Source organism: Gopherus flavomarginatus, chromosome 1 (genome assembly GCF_025201925.1).
Source record: "Gopherus flavomarginatus isolate rGopFla2 chromosome 1, rGopFla2.mat.asm, whole genome shotgun sequence".
NCBI classification, from domain to species: domain Eukaryota; kingdom Metazoa; phylum Chordata; order Testudines; family Testudinidae; genus Gopherus; species Gopherus flavomarginatus.
The window spans coordinates 160,181,220-160,200,683 of NC_066617.1; the positions used below are offsets into that span (position 1 = coordinate 160,181,220).

The 19,464-nt window shown below is 47.5% G+C and overlaps 1 protein-coding gene across 4 annotated transcripts in view; it reads right to left on the reverse strand.

Moving 5' to 3' along the window:
- Positions 1–2,020: 2,020 nt before the first annotated feature.
- LOC127054303 (galactosylgalactosylxylosylprotein 3-beta-glucuronosyltransferase 1-like) overlaps positions 2,021–19,464 on the reverse strand; it is a 47,798-nt gene continuing 30,354 nt past the window's right edge. For 2 of the 4 annotated variants that reach the window (XM_050960403.1, XM_050960401.1), the window contains 3 exons: positions 18,169–18,317; positions 15,556–16,091; positions 12,801–13,512 (listed from right to left, as the gene is read on the reverse strand). In XM_050960403.1, coding sequence (XP_050816360.1) covers positions 13,036–13,512; positions 15,556–16,091; positions 18,169–18,280 — 1,125 coding nt within the window. In that variant the 5' untranslated portion in view covers positions 18,281–18,317 and the 3' untranslated portion in view covers positions 12,801–13,035. Of the gene's footprint in view, positions 7,259–12,513; positions 12,622–12,800; positions 13,513–15,555; positions 16,092–18,168; positions 18,318–19,464 lie in introns of those variants that run through there. The other 2 variants (XM_050960404.1, XM_050960395.1) reach the window with 2 other exon arrangements.

Genomic DNA, 19,464 nt, shown 5'->3' on the forward strand with positions numbered 1-19,464 from the left:
GTCCTCACTCTATTCTTCATTGACCAGACTGGGGTGGGGGGAGCTCAGGACTTCTGCCCTGTGGCAGGGTGGTGGCGCTAATAGCTTCTGCCCTGCAGGGAGGGGGGTCTCAGGGCTTCAGCCTCATGGGAGGCACTTGCCGGGACTTGGGGCTTCAGCAGGAGCGGGGCTGAAGTCCTGAGCCCTGGCAGGTGCACCTGGCTCTCGAACTTCTGAAGATTGTTGTATGCTGCTCAGAGTATCAGTAAATTTGGCCATCCTGGTGCTATAGTCATACCTAGCAAGTCCTATGTTGCTTCTTATGTGACCTGTCTGCAGATGTGAACATGTGGCATAACTAAATGGGCCTTTGCCTGGGGGGCAGCTCCAGCTCCCAGGCCTCTAACTTCACAGATTCTTCACTACCCCTCTCCCTTCCAGGCTTGGCATTGCAGGGATGGAGAAGGGAAGAGGAAAGTGGAGCCCCCCTGAGTTGCTGGGCTCCTTCTGCTCCCTCTTCTCCAATCCTGTGAGAATGGTGCCTCTGCTCCTCAAAACTCCTCTTGGCTCCTGAGGGTAGGGGTGAGAACATTGCCTGCCTCCTGCAGCAGCCCTGATTGGCTGCTCTTCTCCAGGAGGCAGGGCAGTGGGGAAGGCAGCCAATCAGAGGGGACTTCTGATCCCACCCTCCCAGGCAGGGCTGAAGTTCTCCCATAGTGGCAGGCACCTCTGGATTCATCCTGAGACTAGCTGCAGCAGTGGCCAAAATCGTGTTACTCCTGATGAATTCTTATGAGTGGGCAACACTGTTATCAGTGATGATACCATTGGTTCAAGAAGCCCTCACCTTTCTGTTAAAGTAGAGCCCACATGCCACGTATTAATATAGAGCTTGTCTATGTGACTATGCCCCCAACCACCTGTGATTGTGTGGAGCATCTCCTATTTATCATCAGGGGGACTCATCTGCTGTCCCATTCACCATCACTCAACCCGTATCTCCCCACCCATTCCTGATCATACAGCCCCTACTTCCCACAGGTGAAGCTGTCTGGGGCTCGGGGGGTGGGGTTCATTTTGGTGAGGATATAGGTGCAGGTGGTTGGGGCTCAGTGGGGAGGGTATTTGAGGGGGGCTCATTGGGGTGGTACAAATGCAGGGGGGGTGGGGCTTGTCAGGGTGAGGGTTCGATGGGCCTGCTTAACAGGGGAGCCCCAGCTTCTGCCAGTGGGATGACGCATGCTGGGCTCCAGCTTCTCCCCTGCCTCCGCTTCCCCCATCCCCTTCTCTTCCCCAGCCCATGCCCCTTCCCCACCGCTCCATCTCTTCCCCAGGCTTGGGGGATAGCAGGGAAACTGCCAGCATGAGCTGGTGGAGTGGAGCAGATTGGGGCTGGGTTGATCCACTTCCTGCCACCCAGTCATTGCAGGGCAGGCACGACCCCACGCTCACGGGGTGGCAGGAAGTTGAATGACCCAGACCCAGCCCGCTCCATTCTTCTCCCCTGGCTCCTGGACTGGGGAGACAGGGGAACTGCCCCCCAGCACTCACTGGCAGCGTGGCTGGGAGCCAGTGGAGCGGAGTGTGCTGGGGCCGGGTCGCTCTACTTCCCGCCATGGCGCCACCTAGTGAGTGCAGGGTGTGCCCGACCCCTGCTGCAGTCCCCCAGGACACGTAGCTCAGGGGAGGATGTTTGGGGGTAAGGGGTGGAGTGGGGTCGGAGCTGGGGTGGGAAGAGGTGGGGCAGGAGCGGAGCAGGGGCGGGGGCAGCTTTCCTGGCCAGTTCAGCTGGCCGTGGGATCGGGTTGGCCAGGCCCCTTCTGACTCTGGGCCCAGCGCCATAGTGCCATAAACCTGGTATTGTTCACAACTGTACATGCCAGGCCTCCTCTCCCATTTGCAGTTGCCTTGATCCAATCCTCTGATTCACAGCTGTGGAACACTCCTGTGGAAATCACAGCAATTGCTTGCATGGAAAAGTAATATTAGGAAAGCAGTTAATGTATTTTTAATTTATTTTAATCTGATTTAGCAGGTGGAAACACTGAGGAGTATTAGAACCATGGAAGAAGCCAGCTCACTACAGACCAAGTGCTCTGTGGTACACAGTTTGGGATTTACTGCCTTAGCTTTTCTGTGCCAGTCCCGTAGGGCCTGAGATTGGCCTTCCTCCTAGAATAGTAAACCAAAACATATACAAAATGCAGTGTGCAGAAGAACTGAAGGGAGAAAGATTTCAGATGGAGAAGAACCAGGTTTTCAGCTTTTTGAATCCTTTCCTGGTCCCTGTTCCACTTTGCGATTCGGAGCTGACTGTCCTTACATATCCATATCCCACTCATCCACTTCCTTAATTGTATTGCCCCCTACCTGAGTGAAGACAAACAGGCAACTCAACAGTGATGGCTTCTTAGGGGTAAGCGGCGCCAACTCTGATTTGCATCTCTGAGTGGCTCTTTTATGGGTCACTTTAGTTTTCATGTCCCCAGTCTTAAGGACCATGCCACCTTAAGATCAGGCTGGAGTGCAGAAGCCATGATCTGAGGAATTTAGACAATGAAACCATCTTCCCCTCCATCTTATCCCTCACTCCCATCACATCTGCAGCCTCCACAGCCCTGGAGGAAGGAAACTGTATACTATCTTTCCTCCCTCATGGCTCTAGCATCAGATGAAGACTATACTCAAGAGAAAGCACTTGGAAACCTTCTGACTTAGAACAGAGGCTCCCTCCACAGTATATTCTCTATTATAAAGTCACTGCCTTTTTCTTGGAAGGAAGCAGCTGCTTGCACTGTAAGCAAGACCACAGTTCTATACTGACCGTTTCACAGCATGTTTAATAATGCCCCAGTACCATTCATTATAAACAAATGACCATTGCAGATGACTTCCTGGCCGTTCTCTCTCTCAACATTATTTTTTGCTATTACAACAGGAAAGGTTAATAATATTCATTGTTTGGTGACTCCAATGCATTGCAGAGAATATGAATATCAGACATTAATATTCTGCTTAAATCCAGGGGCCGTGAGGCTTTCCCCATACTGTTAAGGACAGCAAGTCAGACCCACAGTTTCCCGTTATTCCAGTCCTGTATCCATGCTTCCCAACTCCAACTATGCATCTCAGATCTAACCTGTAGCACTCACTGCTGTCCCACTCTTGGGACCTTTCTGAAAAGCTACCATCCTAACATGTGGCATCTCTTGCTCTTCCAGTTCTTGACCTCCTCATAGCTCTGCAAATGCTCCTGAATTCCTACTAGCACTCTCTGCTACCCTTAGTCTCTTCTATGAAGAAACAACCAGTTGTGCAGACTGATAGAATGGTCTTGTGATTATGGACCCCCCAGACTGGACTGTAGCCTGATGCAATTACTGGCTATACCACTGAGACCTACCCATGTTGGTTAGGGATGTGATTTTTGCCAACATAGCTGTTTTGGCAAAAGTTCTTTTGCTAGTGTAGCTTATTGTGCTTGGGAGACTGGTATAGGCTATCCCTGCAAAAGGATGATTTTTTTGCCATAGAAGGCCAGTCTACACTTACAATTTAGACCAACATAGCTATGGAACTCAGGGGTCTGAAAAATCCACAACCCTGAATGCCGTAGATATGCCAGCTTACCCTCAGTGTAGATGCAGCTAGGTCAATGGAAAAATTTACTTGGAAGTTTACTTGGTGCTGCCTCAGTGCAGGGGGCTGGACTTGACCTCCTGAGGTCCCTTCTAGCCCTATATTTCCATGAGTTTATGATTCTATGAAGAATGCTTCTGTCAACCTGGCTCCAACACTCAGGGAGGTGTTGTTTCTATAGCAACAGAAAACCCCCTTCCTTTGCTGTAGGCTGCATCTACCCAACAGCGTTACGCTGGCACAGTAGCTATGCCATTATAGTCCTTGTAGCGTAGACATGGCCAAAGCTGTGTCTACACTACAAGGATGTGTCAGCATAGCTAAACTGGTATAGGTATAACAGCAAATCTTTCAAGTGTAGACAAGTCCTCAGGCCAAGTCTACACGAGGAATACCTTGCTGGTATAGCTACATTTGTATACTATACCGGCAAAGTGATTCTAATGTAGACACAGCTTATACTGACAAAACTGTACTTTTACTGGTATAGCTTACTTCTGCCTCCCGAATGAACTAAGCTATACCAGACAAAGCACAGTTTTGCTGGTATAACTGCATCTCCCTATGGGCTTTGGCCGGCACAGCTCTGTCAGTCAGAGATCACACCCCTGACCAACACAGCTATGCCAGAAAGAAATCTATAGCGTAGATTTGGCCTCCGTCTCTCTGTGTCTCAGTTCCCCATATGTAAAATGGGGAAAATAATACTCTGCTTTCTTGTAGGGTTTCTGTGAGAATAAAAAAATCCACCAGTGCCTGGGAGATGCTCAGTTACTATGGTGATGAGTGCCATGTAAGAACCTAGGTTCTTACATTCACTAGGTACTACACTCAGAGCAACTCCGTTGTTTTACTTAGGGCCTAAGCAAGGCTTGAGCCAGATTTTACAATTCTCCTTAGTTAACAGGTTTTACTGAACAATGTCACTTCCTCTTCCTCTTGGCAATGACCCTGCCCTCCTAGTGGAGGGGCAACCTGGCCCCATGGGAAAATGAAAGATCTTAAATCAGCCCCTTTATTTCTTTTCTCTTGCTTGTTCATTTATACCAAAACAAAGGAGGCAAAAATGTCACTTTCTCTTTTTAATGCTGGTGTCAGTCTAGTGCTGGTGAAAGGAGCTAGCCTATGTGATGACTGGGATTGGTGGGTTGGGCCCACCAGAATGAAAGGTGAGGGAAAGACCGCAGAGCTCAGACAATGGACAATCCTAGAGACTGACCACCTCTGAATCCAGGAAAGGTACAGCATGGGCAATGGCAGAGAAAGGTTCCTTCATGATCCCCCTGCCAATGTGCAACACCCCTGCCCTGGAAGGGCTCTTTCTAGGAGCAAGTGCAGAGTTCAATCTCCAGGGCCTATTCACTTCTTCGCCTCAAAACTGAGATAGCTAAAATGGTGGCCAGTTAGTGATGTGGACACCGACCCATTTGGGCACTGGCCTGAGACCCTCCAAACTCAAACTGAGGCCTCTCTCTGTTTCTCTATTTGCCACCCATTGCATTATCTCTCGTGTCTTCTGTTCAGATACATTTCATCTCTCTTCCGCTTTCACTTTTACACTTGCTCCCATCGAAGTGGGCAGTGGAACTTTTGCTACTGACTTCCATGAGAGTGGGACAAGGCCCATCTCTACTTCTCAGATGTTTTTAGTGGTCCTTTTCTCAGGAGCTTCCCAGAATTCTATGGTGGGCATGTTCTGACTGGGGAATCACTTGCACACATTTGGCCCAGGCTGCAACTGCTGGAAGAGTGGGAAAACTTGACACACTCTTAATGCCGCCTGTCCCTCTCACATAAAGCATCTTTCTTTCCCTTATAATTTACTCACCTCGTTACTGTGCTTCTGATTATTTTGCTGATTAAAGACCTCAGTTAAAAAAAAACGACAGGGAACAAGAAACATGACATTTCAGCAGTGAATACAAGATCTGCCATTCCTCAGTGAGATCTAAAAGAGTGTGGGATAACAGGGGAGGAAAAAAATCTCCTTCATAAACATGTTAGATGATCTAGGTTAAAAACCAGGAAATAGGCAGAAAAGGACGATAATTTAAATAAGCCAACAAATATATAAATCGCCTACCTGCCCAAATTTTTTGGCGGTGGCTCAGTTACTCATAACATGTCCTGTTCCAATTCCCCCAGCCATGAAAAGCTTCAATGCATTTTGAAAGCCTGGGCCTTTGTTTTTTTATGGCATGAGGGAAAATTGTTTTCAAGGTGTGATGAAAGGGCATTTTTAGGATTGTTCAAGAACTCTTGCTGTAGAAATCTGAGTAACAACCCCCCCTCCCACACACACGCACTGTACAAACACTTATGCTTTAAATCCTGTTCAGCCTCAGTTCCTATTGCTTTCTCTTTCCTTAAATTCTGTGCAGGCTGCCTGTGTCCTGCCCCACCAGGGGAATGAGGCTTGCTCCGGACTGGACACAATCCCTTCTCTGTTCACGCCACCAAACATTCTTCTCAAAGTTTAGTCCTCATCACTTTCACTGCTGTTTAGTTGCCATTTACTGTCTCCTCACTTCCAGTTCCTCAAGGTTTGTTTCTTGATGGTTGTGTTCTCTGTCCCACTGACCTTCCTCACAGAGGGTGATCAGAGACTTATGGTTCTTCACTGTCCATTCCCCTCCACTCCTTAGAGATCTGGTTCTAGACTGGAGTTTAGGGAAGAATTCCACATATACAATCCAAGACTTTTTATCAACTCAAATGCTTCATGCTAGTGCAACAAGGATTCCAGTGCTGAGGACCGGGCTTTAAAGTCCATCCAGGCACTGTCCCCTGCTTTCCAGTGTCAGAGAGAACACACAGCAAGACAGCCTATGAGGCACAGGCGCTGTGTGGTCCTACCTCTCCCTGGCATGGGAGAAGGTGTTTATCCAAAGAACTCAGCACATGAAGATTTGACACCGTGTGGCCCCAGTTTGCAAACATGGAGCCCAGTTCTCTGTTGAGATTCTCAATCATCACCTAGGCACCCAATTCCTTAGAGGCGATGCCTAAGTGCCTCCTTGAGCTCTGAAATGTAGAATTAAGTGCTCTCACTTAGACCCCTGCCCCAGTGTGTGTAATGGACAAGAGTGTCTCAGACAGAGGCAGCCCTGCCAAGCATTGCGTCTTCACAGCGACACCCCCTCAGGTTGGATTTGCTTTCACACAGTTTTGAAAACAACCCTGTCTTATGCTGGTGGATTTTCTCTTGTGTTTTCATGAGATCTCCCTCCTCCGAACCCTCACAGTCTTGTGGAAGCTCAAATTTCATGTCCTCACTGGGGGACCCAGGATGCACACTGAGTGTTCTGTCCACTGGACAGCCCGGATGCTGTCCGGGGATTTTAGATTGTTTCTGATGAAGTCACCTTCCAACAAGTGGTTGAAAACACAGGACCCAGGAGAGTTCTCACAGAGAGAGATTGGTGGCAAGTGCATAAAGTCAAAGGTGAAATTCTGTATGGTCATGCGGCACTGCATGAGCCCTGACCCTAGTTTTTACTGACTTTGGAGTAGTGGGGGTGTTGGTAGACATGGCAACAACCCGGGCCTTCCTCCAAGGCTTCAACAAAGTGCTGAGCAGAGCTGGTGAGGTGGGAGGCTGCTGTTGACACATCTTGGGAGTAAACTCTCCCCTGTACCCCTGCAGAACCAAACAAAAAATGGAGTAAGAAAGGTGTGGATGCAGACAAAATGCCTCGAGACTGCATCCCACACACTGTATCAGGAGACCCAGGGTGTTCCCTCAGCTCTGTTCAACACTGTTCTATTTCATGGGATAGCAAAAGGGACAGTGGTTGTATTCTTTAAACATGCTCTAGCCTGGGACAGGTCCCAGGGTTGGAGGGCATGGCTGAAGAATGGTTGGGTACCCTCTATGCTACAAAGTCACTGGATTCTTTGACATGGCTGTAACTCAAGCGTGGATGGGCGTTAGCCAGGGTTAAACCTCAGTTCTCTAACGCAGCACTATCATTTTTTTCCTGTCCACACAGGCAAAAAGAAGCTATTGTATAACAAAGATACCGTGTAACACTGTACTTAAGGATGGTTATTTTATATAGCATGTGAACTGTTGACTCTAATCAATACACAGGCCCAGAAGGGAGACGGATGATATCAAAATGTAATGGTAGATTAGACAGAACACCTGGGCAGTTCTCACACACATGCCTGCGGCAAAGAAAAAAAGCAGAGATTTGTCCTCTTTTTTGCTCCTTTATGATGCAAGAACGGGGCCTACTGGGTTTTGTAAAACAGAATAATGTTTTCCCCCTTCCCTGGTTTTTTTGTTTTTTGTTTTTTTTTCATAATAGAAGGACAGCATCCCTGTTTTTTTCTGGAGGACTTATTGGGGGTCTCAGAAATGTGGCTTGTGAGCTTTCTTAAGTTCTTAATTCACAGGGCAGTGGGAGGTGTATGTTTAACAGTGTGTGTTTTTCTCTGAAGTGTGTTTGTAAATAGGTATTTATTAATAATCATATAATATACACCTCGCTCATATGCGGATTTTCATCACTAGATCTCAAAGCATTAACCAACACAATTTTTCAAAAAGCCTTTTAAGGAGGCTGAATGATAACCGCTTCTCCTCTCAGCTAATCACACAGGGTGAGATTCGGCATTTTCCCTCTTAGAGGTCCAGTCCAGACTTTGTCGCCTAGGAGGAGGAGGTGCCATGGTGGCATTAAGCCATCTCTGAGTGTTCCTTATCTACAGCTGCTCTGGGGTCCCTAATTTAGATAACTCTAGGAATCTCTTCCATCCCTGACTCACACCTCCTACCCCCAGCCCTCCCCAGCATGCCCCCAGTGCCAAGGTTTGCAGGTGGTCTACACAGAACAGCCTTATAGCTGTCTTCTGCAGTGCCTGTACTGAGAGAATCCTTCACTGGCCAGATATGGGTTTTTTAGAGCCCTTTATGTCATTCCTGTCCTTTTACCTAGCATAAAGGGGTTGAAGTGGGGGCTGAGGACCTCACCAATGGTCCTTAATCCTACCAGTTCTTCAGTCCTGCATAGAGTACACCACAGTGAACAAAACCAGACTTTCTAGTGCAGAAACCAGCAGAAACTTTTTAAACTTCCAGGCCTTTTTTTTATCCCTCATAAACAAGGAAGAAAAAGACATGGGTATAATTGTTTTGCCCTTTTTTTGTCCCTTTTAACATGGATAATATGGTGTTCTCTCACAGACTCACACCACACTGCACTCATTTGGCAAGGCACTATCAGTGGTAAGGGGGCATATGATAAGGAGGAAGTAGATGGTATTCATGGTTGTATCCGCTGGAGTGAGGTCTACATGACTTGTATGTCACCTTACACTGTGCCTGTGGTATCCAAGAGAAGTGCACCCCACTGCAGCCTTGCAAGTAGTCTAACGGGGAGCTAATCAAGCATTGAATCCAGCAGCAAGCAGTGTCTGCCTGGGTCCTTATTCCCAGGATCTAAGTTATCACAGTGAAGGGGAGGGAAACTTCCGAGAGGCACTGGACTCTGCTGGACAGATCTAACCCATACCAGGGACAAATCCCCAGGCGAGAGGCACCACATGTTTACTAAGAGACAGAAATCTGCCTAGTACTGTAGCTGCAGAAGCCTGAATCAAATCAGGGAGAAATATTTTACCTTTGTCTTCTCCACACCAGATTCTACAAACCTGAGTCTAGGTATGCTCTGAAACACAACAGGTCTGATATCAGGGACAGTGGCAAAAAACGCAAATGGGGATCTCAGATGTTTAGCACCGTCACCACTAGTGGTGCTGGGTTAAAATTTTAAGTGGGGGCACTGCCGTGTGGCCTGGCTCTCGATGCACTCCCCAATACAGTCTCCCTTGCCTGAGGCTGCTGGGCTTTTCAATGAAGTGTCTTCATTCCAAATATCTGCTGCTTTGGAGATCCCCACTGGAATGGGTGGGGGTTACACACAGCCTGGAATATTGGAGCAGTTGCCCTTGAATGGACCCTGAAGATGTTGAGTCAATTTCACTGCTGGTGCAAGTGGGCACAGAAGTCAACAGAACTGCCCCCGCTGGCACCAGCTGAGAATCTGGCCTACATGAGCTAGATAGGACAGTCACAGAAAGGGACAAAACTCTTTCTAGTAGCAAAGCCACTGGTGATGCATGAATATCTCAGCCCTGTCTGGGTTTCAGATCATTTCTTATAACAAATAATCTGCAGGAAACCATCCCTCAGATAGTATGTGGCACGGGCATGGCATTTGTTACAGAGGATGACTCAGTGCCTGGCCAGGGGAAAAATGAGAGGGAGAGAGCAGCATACAGAAGAGAAAGAGTGTCCCTTTTGGTGCACAGTAGTGGGGAAAGGCATAACCAACACGACCTCCATCCATAATGGAGTATGCTGCACAACAGAATATTAAGTTAAGTTGTCATGGGATAAAAGGGAAGGTCCTTTCATGCATTGAGAACTGGTTAAAACACAGGGAACAAAGGGTAGGAATTAATGGTAAATTCTCCGAATGGAGAGAGGTAACTAGTGATGTTCCCCAAGGGTTTGTGCTAGGACCAATCCTATTCAACTTATTCATAAATAATCTGGAGAAAGGGGTAAAAAGTGAGGTGGCAAAGTTTGCACATGATACTAAACTGCTCAAGATAGTTAAGACCAAAGCAGACTGTGAAGAACTTGAAAAAAACTCACAAAACTAAGTGATTGGGCAACAAAATGGCAAATGAAATGTAATGTGGATAAATGTAAAGAAATGCGCATTGGAAAAAATAACCCCAACTATACATACAATATGATGGGGGCTAATTTAGCTACAACTAATCAGGAAAAAGATCTTGGAGTCATTGTGGTCAGTTCTCTGAAGACGTCCGTGCAATGTGCAGAGGCAGTCAAAAAAGCAAAAAAGGATGTTAGGAATCATTAAAAAGGGGATAGAGAATAAGATGTAGAATATCTTATTGCCCTTATGTAAATCGATGGTACGCCCACATCTTGAATACTGCGTACAGATGTGGTCTGCTCATCTCAAAAAAGATATACTGGCACTAGAAACAGTTCAGAGAAAGGCAACTAAAATGATTAGGGGGTTGGAACAGGTCCCATATGAGGAGAGATTAAAGAGGGTAGGACTCTTCAGCTTGGAAAAGAGGAGACTAAGGGGGGATATGATACAGGTATATAAAATCATGAATGATGTGGAGAAAGTAGATAAGGAAAGGTTATTTACTTATTCTCATTATACAAGAACTAGGGGCCACCAAATGAAATTAATGGGCAGCAGGTTTAAAACAAATAAAAAGAAGCTCTTCTTCACACTGCGCACAGTCAACCTGTGGAACTCTTTGCCTGAGAAGGTTGTGAAGGCTAGGACTATAACAGCGTTTAAAAGAGAACTGGATAAATTCATGGAGGTTATGTCCATTAATGGCTATTAGCCAGGATGGGTAAGGAATGGTGTCCCTAGCCTCTGTTTGTCAGAGGATGGAGATGGATGGCAGGAGAGAGATCACTTGATCATTACCTGTTAGGTTCACTCCCTCTGGGAGACCTGGCATTGGCCACTGTCAGTAGACAGGATACTGGGCTAGATGGACCATTGGTCTGACCCAGTACGGCCATTCTTATGTTCTTAATATGTAGCCAGAACAGTACCTATCAGTCTTTTTATGTAGGGGAGAGGATGTTATATGGCTGCCCATGACTATGAGATCTGAGTGTCTTCCATGACAAGTAAGTGACAAGCACCATCTCAGCTGATATACCAGGGACTGAACTAGGGACCCCTACAACTAAATACAACAGTCTCTACAGCTTGAGTTAGAGCCAGGCTGAAGCAGCCCCAGTTCTCTATGTCTCGGGCCCAGAGAAGGATGTGTAACACACTGACCACCGCTGGGTTACAGATGCACAACCCTGGTGTACGCTGCTGCTGCGCGCAAAAGCTGAGTTATTACTCTTTATTTTCCACCGGTTCAGCAATGGTGGGAGTGATGGTGTGGACAGGGCCTTGCATTATCAGCACCAGTTCAAAGCAGGTCTAGATGACAGAGTGATTAAGACACCGGCAGCTTCCAACTTTTTGCCTATGCTAGCGCTGCTATTATTGTTACCACTAGTACAGCCGAACTGGGGGGTGGGGGTGGGGGTAATTTTTGACAAAGCAGCCACTAGACAAAAACTAGGGAACAACACTGCTGACAAAGGGAGCACATGCACACAGTCTCAAGTCCCTCAGCATACTGCTCCTTGCAACAGATGTGTGCCATGGCAGAAAGTGCGGTATCGTATAAAGCAGCTTTACAGAAGAGGGCTCTGCAGTGATCAGGGGGGAGAAAATCCCCTCCTGTAGGCTGCAGTGAGGTTATGTAGCCCTCCTGTGACTGCTACTGTCGTCCTTGGGTTCTAGTAACCCCCCACAGTTGCCGTGTCACTCCTTGCATTGGCAGGACATTGGCCACTGGACCCTGCGATTGATGGAAATCTCACAAGATCAGCTGGATTTGAAGGTTTTTTCTGCTGTAATGGTGGAAATCTTGCCAGCTCAGACATGTCATAAGATTTGGGTCACATCAGAATTAGAACCAGAAAAACCCTTCTGGATTTGGTTTTGACATGGAACCAAAACCTCAGGGACAGATATTGATCCATGAATTCAAACCCCAGGCCACCTGAAATCCAAAGTGTGTTGGGAAATGTGGTGTTTTTGTCACATTAGTCCCTTCCAATAACCACTGGAACTACGTTCAGCAGCAAGAGCAAGCCACTAAGGTCATTCAGTCATTGTCGATAGAACCATTCTCAATAGATCAAATAAGAGAACAGTCTGGGGCAGGTGTGTCTGTGGACTAGGCTGAATTTAGATGTTTACTGAGAGATATTAACCAGAGCAGTACAAAGGTCAAAGGCACAGGGATACTCACAGCCTAGGGCTCTCTCTCCATTTATACCTCCATCCTTAGGTCTGAAAATCCATGTTTGCCTTCATTACCTAGCATTGGCCTCTCGGTCCTGGTGTGCCAGACCAAAACCTACAGAGAAACACACAGGGAGTTCACAGGTGCTTTGGATTCCATGGATAAATCAAGACCAGCAATCCCAGTGTGTTAGTTCCTGAACCATTCGGGCTCCAAAATATGTTAGGTGTCTGGGTGAAAGCGACATGAGTCAGAGCTGGAGTTAAGAATCAGAGTTTATTAGAGCTCTTATACCCAACAAATTAATATTCACATGAATGAAACAAACAATAACAATGAAGAGATGAGCCTTATACCAGATCAACTTTCCTTCACAAACTCGGGAATTGGGGAGGGAATCAGGATCTGAATTCTGCAGCTGGGACACACCTCTAATACTATAATTATAATGCATAATAACTATAATGCCTCTATGGACTTATACGGTTTTTCATTTGCAAAGCACTTCACAGACATTAACTGATCTGCCTAATTATTGTTCTGTGCTAATGTGCTTTGGTGTAAGGTCAGGTGCAATGGAGGATGGGAAGGATCGTGATAGGGGGAGCAAGGGGCTGAAATGCTGGGGTGGAGAGAGAGAGTATATTGGAGATTTAATGTAGACCCCAGAAGGGGGAGCTGTGCTTTGAAATCCCTTGTCATGCTGACCTTTGTGCAGTTGGCTGCTTTGGGCTCCAGTCCATCCATAGTCACCAAATCCTTCAGCAAGCTGCTTTCCTGGTAGCCTCCTTTAATTCCTTCCAGCTTGAAAGTGGCTTGAGGCCTCTCCAAGATCAGTCTGATGCTGACTGCAAATCCAGCCATGTCAATAGCAAAGGGCCGGTTAGGGTCAAAAACCACCTTCCAGCCCACCACTTTCCCCGCTGGGCTCACTATGGGAGACTCGTACCTCAGACCCCCAGCGAAGGCCACTGGCCATACGGATACCCTCCTCGTATAGCGCATCTGTGTGCCAGAGAGAAGCAGTGCAGTGAAAGGTTCAATGCTGTCATTTCAACCCCACCTCCCTATGTGTACCATGCCCCTACTGCTCTATCCCCCTTTGACTCCTTTCCCCCAGCATCACCTGTGCGAACCATCCTGCTGTAACTCCTTGCATTCTTCTCCTTTCCATTCTTTGCCTCCTCTCTTCTCACTTCCACCCTCCAGACTGCCCCAGGCTTTCCCCCATCCTTTCCTCTCCACCTCACCCTTATGATCACCCCCACTCCTCCTGCCCACTAAAGTGCTTTGTTGACTTTATACTTGTACCTTCTCAACACCCTGCTCTGATGCTCACCTGCCCACCTGCCCATCCCCCAGCCCCTTCTTAACAACGCTGAAATCAAAGCAAACCTGTTCTCATCACCCTGCCTTCCCATCGCACCCACTCACCCTCACTCCCATTCATCATCCCATCACTAAGAGGTAAATCTCTTCTTATTCACAACCACAGCAGCAATCTCACCTTCTTTCGTTTTACGGACACTTGGTGCCCACCACTTATGCCTTCCTATGCAACCAAATGGCTCTTGGCAGGATACTCTGTCCACCAACACTATTGGCCAGGGAGGTGATATTGCAATGACCTGGAGGTCTGAGGTCACTTTTACCTCCCTCTCCTCCTCTTTCTTCCAATCATTCTCCTCCGCTCAACACCTGACTGTTCCACCACCCTTTAGCCTCCAATCATCTGCCATCTACTGTCCCCTATAGACAGAGGGGGAAAGACAGAGTCCTACCCTCCTCCCAGAATGTTCAGATCCTCTCTAACCTCTTACTGGCCTTGTGTTGATTGTTCCATAGAAACATGAATTCCCAGTGCTGTTAAATCACCTAACCCTGACCAGGCCTCCAGGTTCCTCCTAATTACTTCAACTGACTCCACCCTATGACTGACTTAAGCAGTCTCCATAGCCAGCCACCCTCTTCTGATACTCCCTTGTCCTCATCCCCAGCAACCTTCTCTGTGCTCTCACCCGTGCTGTCCATGGCCACCTCCTAGAAGTGTGTGGGGCTCCCTAAAAGTGCCCACAGGGGATGGAGAAAAGGATAAACTAATGAAGGATGATGAGGCTTCTTGTCCTCCTCAAGTTTGAGGATTGGAAACAGGGTTTATAGGATAACTATGGCATGCGTGTTTCAAGTGGTGCCCTACGCTTTGGTGAACCTTACTGGATGATCATCTCCTTGAGTTTGCAATATACTGGAAAACTCAGAGCAATTGGGTTTCCCATGAAATTTCTGGTTTGGCTTCCTGCTTCTAGCTGGGCTGGAAATACCATGAGGATAGCCCTTTCTCATTGCATGCTTGTTCTTCTCCTAGCTGGGACCCAGAATATAGTGGAATGAGGAAAGGGAAACAATGGTCGATTGGAAAGTTGAACAAACTTTTTCCAATCTCCATATTGTGCTCAAGGGCAGGTTTGAGTTTTGAGTGAAGTTTTTGTTTGGGGCTTGTTTAAATCAAATCAGTTCACCCTGACCCTTCACTGATCTACAGCATTCACTCTACAACCCCTCCCAGAGCAGACTTTGTAAGAGGAGCCTTTCACCATGGGCACAAAGGCTTAGCACCATGTCCTGGCACCAGCATGGTCATGTGACTTAGCAAAGATTAAAAAGGGATGGAATTGTCCATGCAGATCACAGAGCAGCTGTGGAGTTGCCCTGTATCTGCATCCCATGGCTGCAGCACTCCTTCCTCACTGGGAAAAAATGGCTGGTACATTTGCAAAGCGATCAGCTCTCTGGCCTCACTTGCCCTGCACCCCACCACCTTGCATGTGAAGGCAGAGGGAGCCCCTGTGGAGCAGAGCTCCATGACACACACTGATGTGGAGCCCTTGACTGGAGCTACCAAATCCTCCTCCCTCTTGGTGCAGGAGAACTACGCTAGTACCTCTGGGTTGGGGGTCTTTGTAACTGCAGAACACATGGCAGGATCTAGTCTTTATGGGCGACAGCTACATTTTGTTCTCCTCTTTCATGAAGCGCAATGGCTCCTACCTCCTCGAAGAGCTCCAGGCTGTAGGTGTTATCATCATCAGCAAAGTACACAACACCTTCTGGTGGCTGTGTTTTGTTGAAGCTGTCTCTTAGCCAGTGCAGACCCAGGTTCCTCTGCAGTGTCCCCCGTGGCTTGTGGGATGGGATCCTGGATCCATTCATCTTCAGACTCTGCGGGCTCTCCACATTCAGGTGGGTGAAATTGAGCCCCGCCTTCTCCAGCAGGTTGGACACCAGGTTGGTCCTCCGGGGTGAGTCCTCCACCACCACCCAGTGCAGGTTCTGCACATGTAGGAAGGTGTTGGCTAGTCGGGTCAGCTCAGCCTTCTGCACCGGCCGGGTGTAGGTGGGCGTGATTACAAAGATGGTCGGGAGAGTGTCCGACCAGGGAGGAGGCCGGGAATACACATAGTTCTGGATGACTTTTGGAGCCACCACCGAGGCTTGCTGCCAGCTGCATGACGGCAGCCCTTCTTCCCGCAATGGGGATGTACCATTGAAGCGAGCTTTAGCTGTTGCATTTTCTTCTGTCTCTTCTGAGGCAAAAAGAAGGAGATGGAAGTTAGGGACTAAAGCACAGCCTGATCACTGCTATATTAGGTGACATTTGATAACTATCTATGATCTATCTGGGGCAAGGGCCCTAGGTCTACAACATTTTCATTCTGCAAACCACTTCATAAGAGAACAATCCTTTCATAGGCCCATTTCTCCCCTCCCCTACTGCTTGGTTCTTAAGAGGTTTCACCCTGCAGATTACTTGTGGTCCATGGAGAACAGATTGAGAACTACTCAGGTGGGACCTTTTTGAGTGTGTGAACGGTAGGATGTGACCTCCTCCTGACCAAGCTTGTTCAGAGCTGGAAGATGTGCCAAATGTCAGAGGAAAGGAAATTTTGCCTAGACTTCATTTGTGGTGCTGATGGTACAAGGTAAGTGTAATCTCTTTACAGGCAAGCTACAGCCAACAAACACAAAGCATGTTAGATATGTCAGAACTGTGCTAAACTTACATTCCTAAAGCTGAAATAATTTGTATAGGGGCTGGGTCGTGAACCAAACTCTTGGGTCTGAACATCCCTGAGGTTCAGGGAAATGTGCTATAAAGCAGAGTTTCTGCAGCTTTATCATATTGCGCATCCCTTCTTCTGATGGAGAGATTCCCAGCCGTGCCTCCCCTCCCAACCTCTGAAACTACAGCAACCATATTGCTTGGTTACTTGAAAACCCTGCATCCGCTCTAGTGAAGAGACTACATGGAAATAAACAGCTTTAATGTGATGAATGTATCACCCTGTTTTGTAACTGTGCTCTTTGTTTCCCCACCCTGATTTAAAATTAATTAGGTCTTTGGAAAGTGGAAACTCTAAATGTCTTAGGCAGGGTACACCAGTGGAGGAAGTCACTGCAGCAGGCTGAAAAATGGAAAATTATTTTTGTGCGATTAAAAAAAAATTCCAAGTCATTTCCTTCCACAGTTTTCGAAAGGGAAAGATGATAAATGTTTGTGCCATACGCCCGGGGTACAATCTGGAACTGTGGTGCTATTTTGAGGTACAGAGGGTCACAATGTTTATTGGAAAATTTTCATTAAAATGCATTTTTTTGTTTTTCATTTTTCTCCCTTTCTCCCCTCCCAACTCCTGACATTTTACTTTTGAAAAAAAAGAGGGGGGGAAGGACAAAAGGGGGGGAGGAAAAAAAAACACATTAAACAGAAAAACAACCAAAAAGTTCATTTTCCAAAAAATTAATTCAAATTTCCAAATTAGAAAAAAGGCCGTGTTTTGTTAAAAAATGTGGTGGTTGAAAAATTTAGATAGGATCCACAAGTCACTGTAATCTATGCCCTCTCAGTGTGGTGCTCTGTCCCCCTCTAGTGATGGCTAAGCCACCTAGCAATTAAGGAATCTGCTGGAGCATTGACTAACAGAGCAGGCTCTCTTAGCCCAAGCAGCAGAGGTTCATGCACTAAGATCCAGAGGTCCCAAATTCAATCCCTGCTGCCGATGACCCACCCAGGGATGCTGATGTTACAGGTGGAGGTTACTTAATGTTATTGGTTGATGGCTGACATGTCACTGCTGTGACTGAATCAGCCCTGTGGCCTAGGTGGAAAAGCTCTGTGGCCCACCCATGCATTGCAGAGTGATGTGAGGAACTGGAGCTCCACTGTGGTTGTTACCTCTGTACTGAGTGGTAGCACGCTTTGCAGTGGGCCATCTTCTGTTTGGAAGAGGAATTCTGGGACACAGACTCCAGGTATTACCTGTTAGTCTATCTTTATTCACAAAATGGCCCCCAGTCCTGTTTACTTTGAACAGAGATGGCAAAAACAACAGCAAACTGCACACAAGCAACTCCATTTGCAGAAACCAGCCAAGTCAACACTATGTCCTGTTCCACAACCAGAAAGCAGCTGTCTCTCTTACCCATAGCCCCTTACCCATAGCCCTACCTTCAGCCTGCAGGCTGATCCTGAGTCCTGCCTGCTCCCTGTATTTGCAAGCGTTCACATCAATAATTCCTTGCACGCATTTCAGGAACACCCTGGCCGTAACACTGTTATGATCAAACCGTAACCGTGTGAAGAGCAGAGTCGCTTACACTTACTTCTCAGCAGGATGAGGTAGCGGGTGGCTGGGTACTGATGCCACAAGGTTAGAAGAAGAGCCCATGGCAAAACGATCAGGAGTGTGGTCAGAAGGTTACGTCTCCTTAGCATGCTGCAAAGAGCTTCCAACGCCCAGGCATCTCCCTACCTTTCAGAACAGAGTATGGAGTAAGCTACCTGGTGTTTGTACGGAGAGTGACAGACACCAGCAAAGCCTAGCTCAGTTCTATCAGTTACACAGCTAACAGACTAGGTCCAGCTCATCTAGAACTGGATCCTGAATGGTGCTGAGCACTCTGGCCTCGATCCAGCAAAGCATTTAAGTCCATATTTAAATTTAAGCACGTGACTAGTCCCATCACTCTCCAGAACTGAGCCATTAAGGTATTTTATCTGCCTGCCACAACTGGTTCAGACACTACAGAGTGCAAGCTTCCATGTAATTTTTTTAAAGGACAAGTTTCTAGCCTGATGGTTGTGAAGAATACCTCCCAAATGTGAATTTAGGGTACCCAATGCATAGTTGTTTGCCTTCCTGCAATCTGAAACAACAGCCCGAAGAGAGCCGTTAATGAACCCATTCATCCCAAGGGGGTAACTTCTAAGCTTTGTAGTCAGGGCCAGCTCTAGCCATTTCGCCGCCCCAAGCACGGCGGCACGCCGCAGGGGGCACTCTGCCGCTCGCCGGTCCTGCGGCTCCGGTGGACCTCCCACAGGTGTGCCTGCGGACGCTCTACTGGAGCCGCGGGACCAGCGGACCCTCCACAGGCACGCCTGCAGGAGGTCCACCGGAGCCGCCTGCCGCCCTCCTGGCAGCCAGCAGAGCACCCCCCCGCGGCATGCCGCCCCAAGCACGCGCTTGGCGCGCTGGGGCCTGGAGCCGGCTCTGCTTGTAGTGACATTACAAGTGACACTAGTTTCAGTGACACTAGTTGAAAATTTGATTCTTGAGGTACCGAATTTGTAGCATTACTGCAGTTGTGCGTAAGACCTGAATAACTGCAGAGCAAATGGATACAGCAATGGGCTGAAAGATGCCTACTATTCTTTTCTCTAATTTAATTTTAATTCAGATCCTTTATACGTATTAATTCTGATACAGTCTTTACAGTCACATCCTGCTTTTTGCACAGGTCCCCTGCTTCATTCAATGCACAGCAAAGATGGTGTTCACTGCTTGGGTAGTTAATCAATATCTCTTTTTATCCCCCTCAATCATTATCTGGCCCCTGCATTACATATGACACATCATCCAAACCATGCACTACATATGGAATTATTAATCTCCTTGTGGG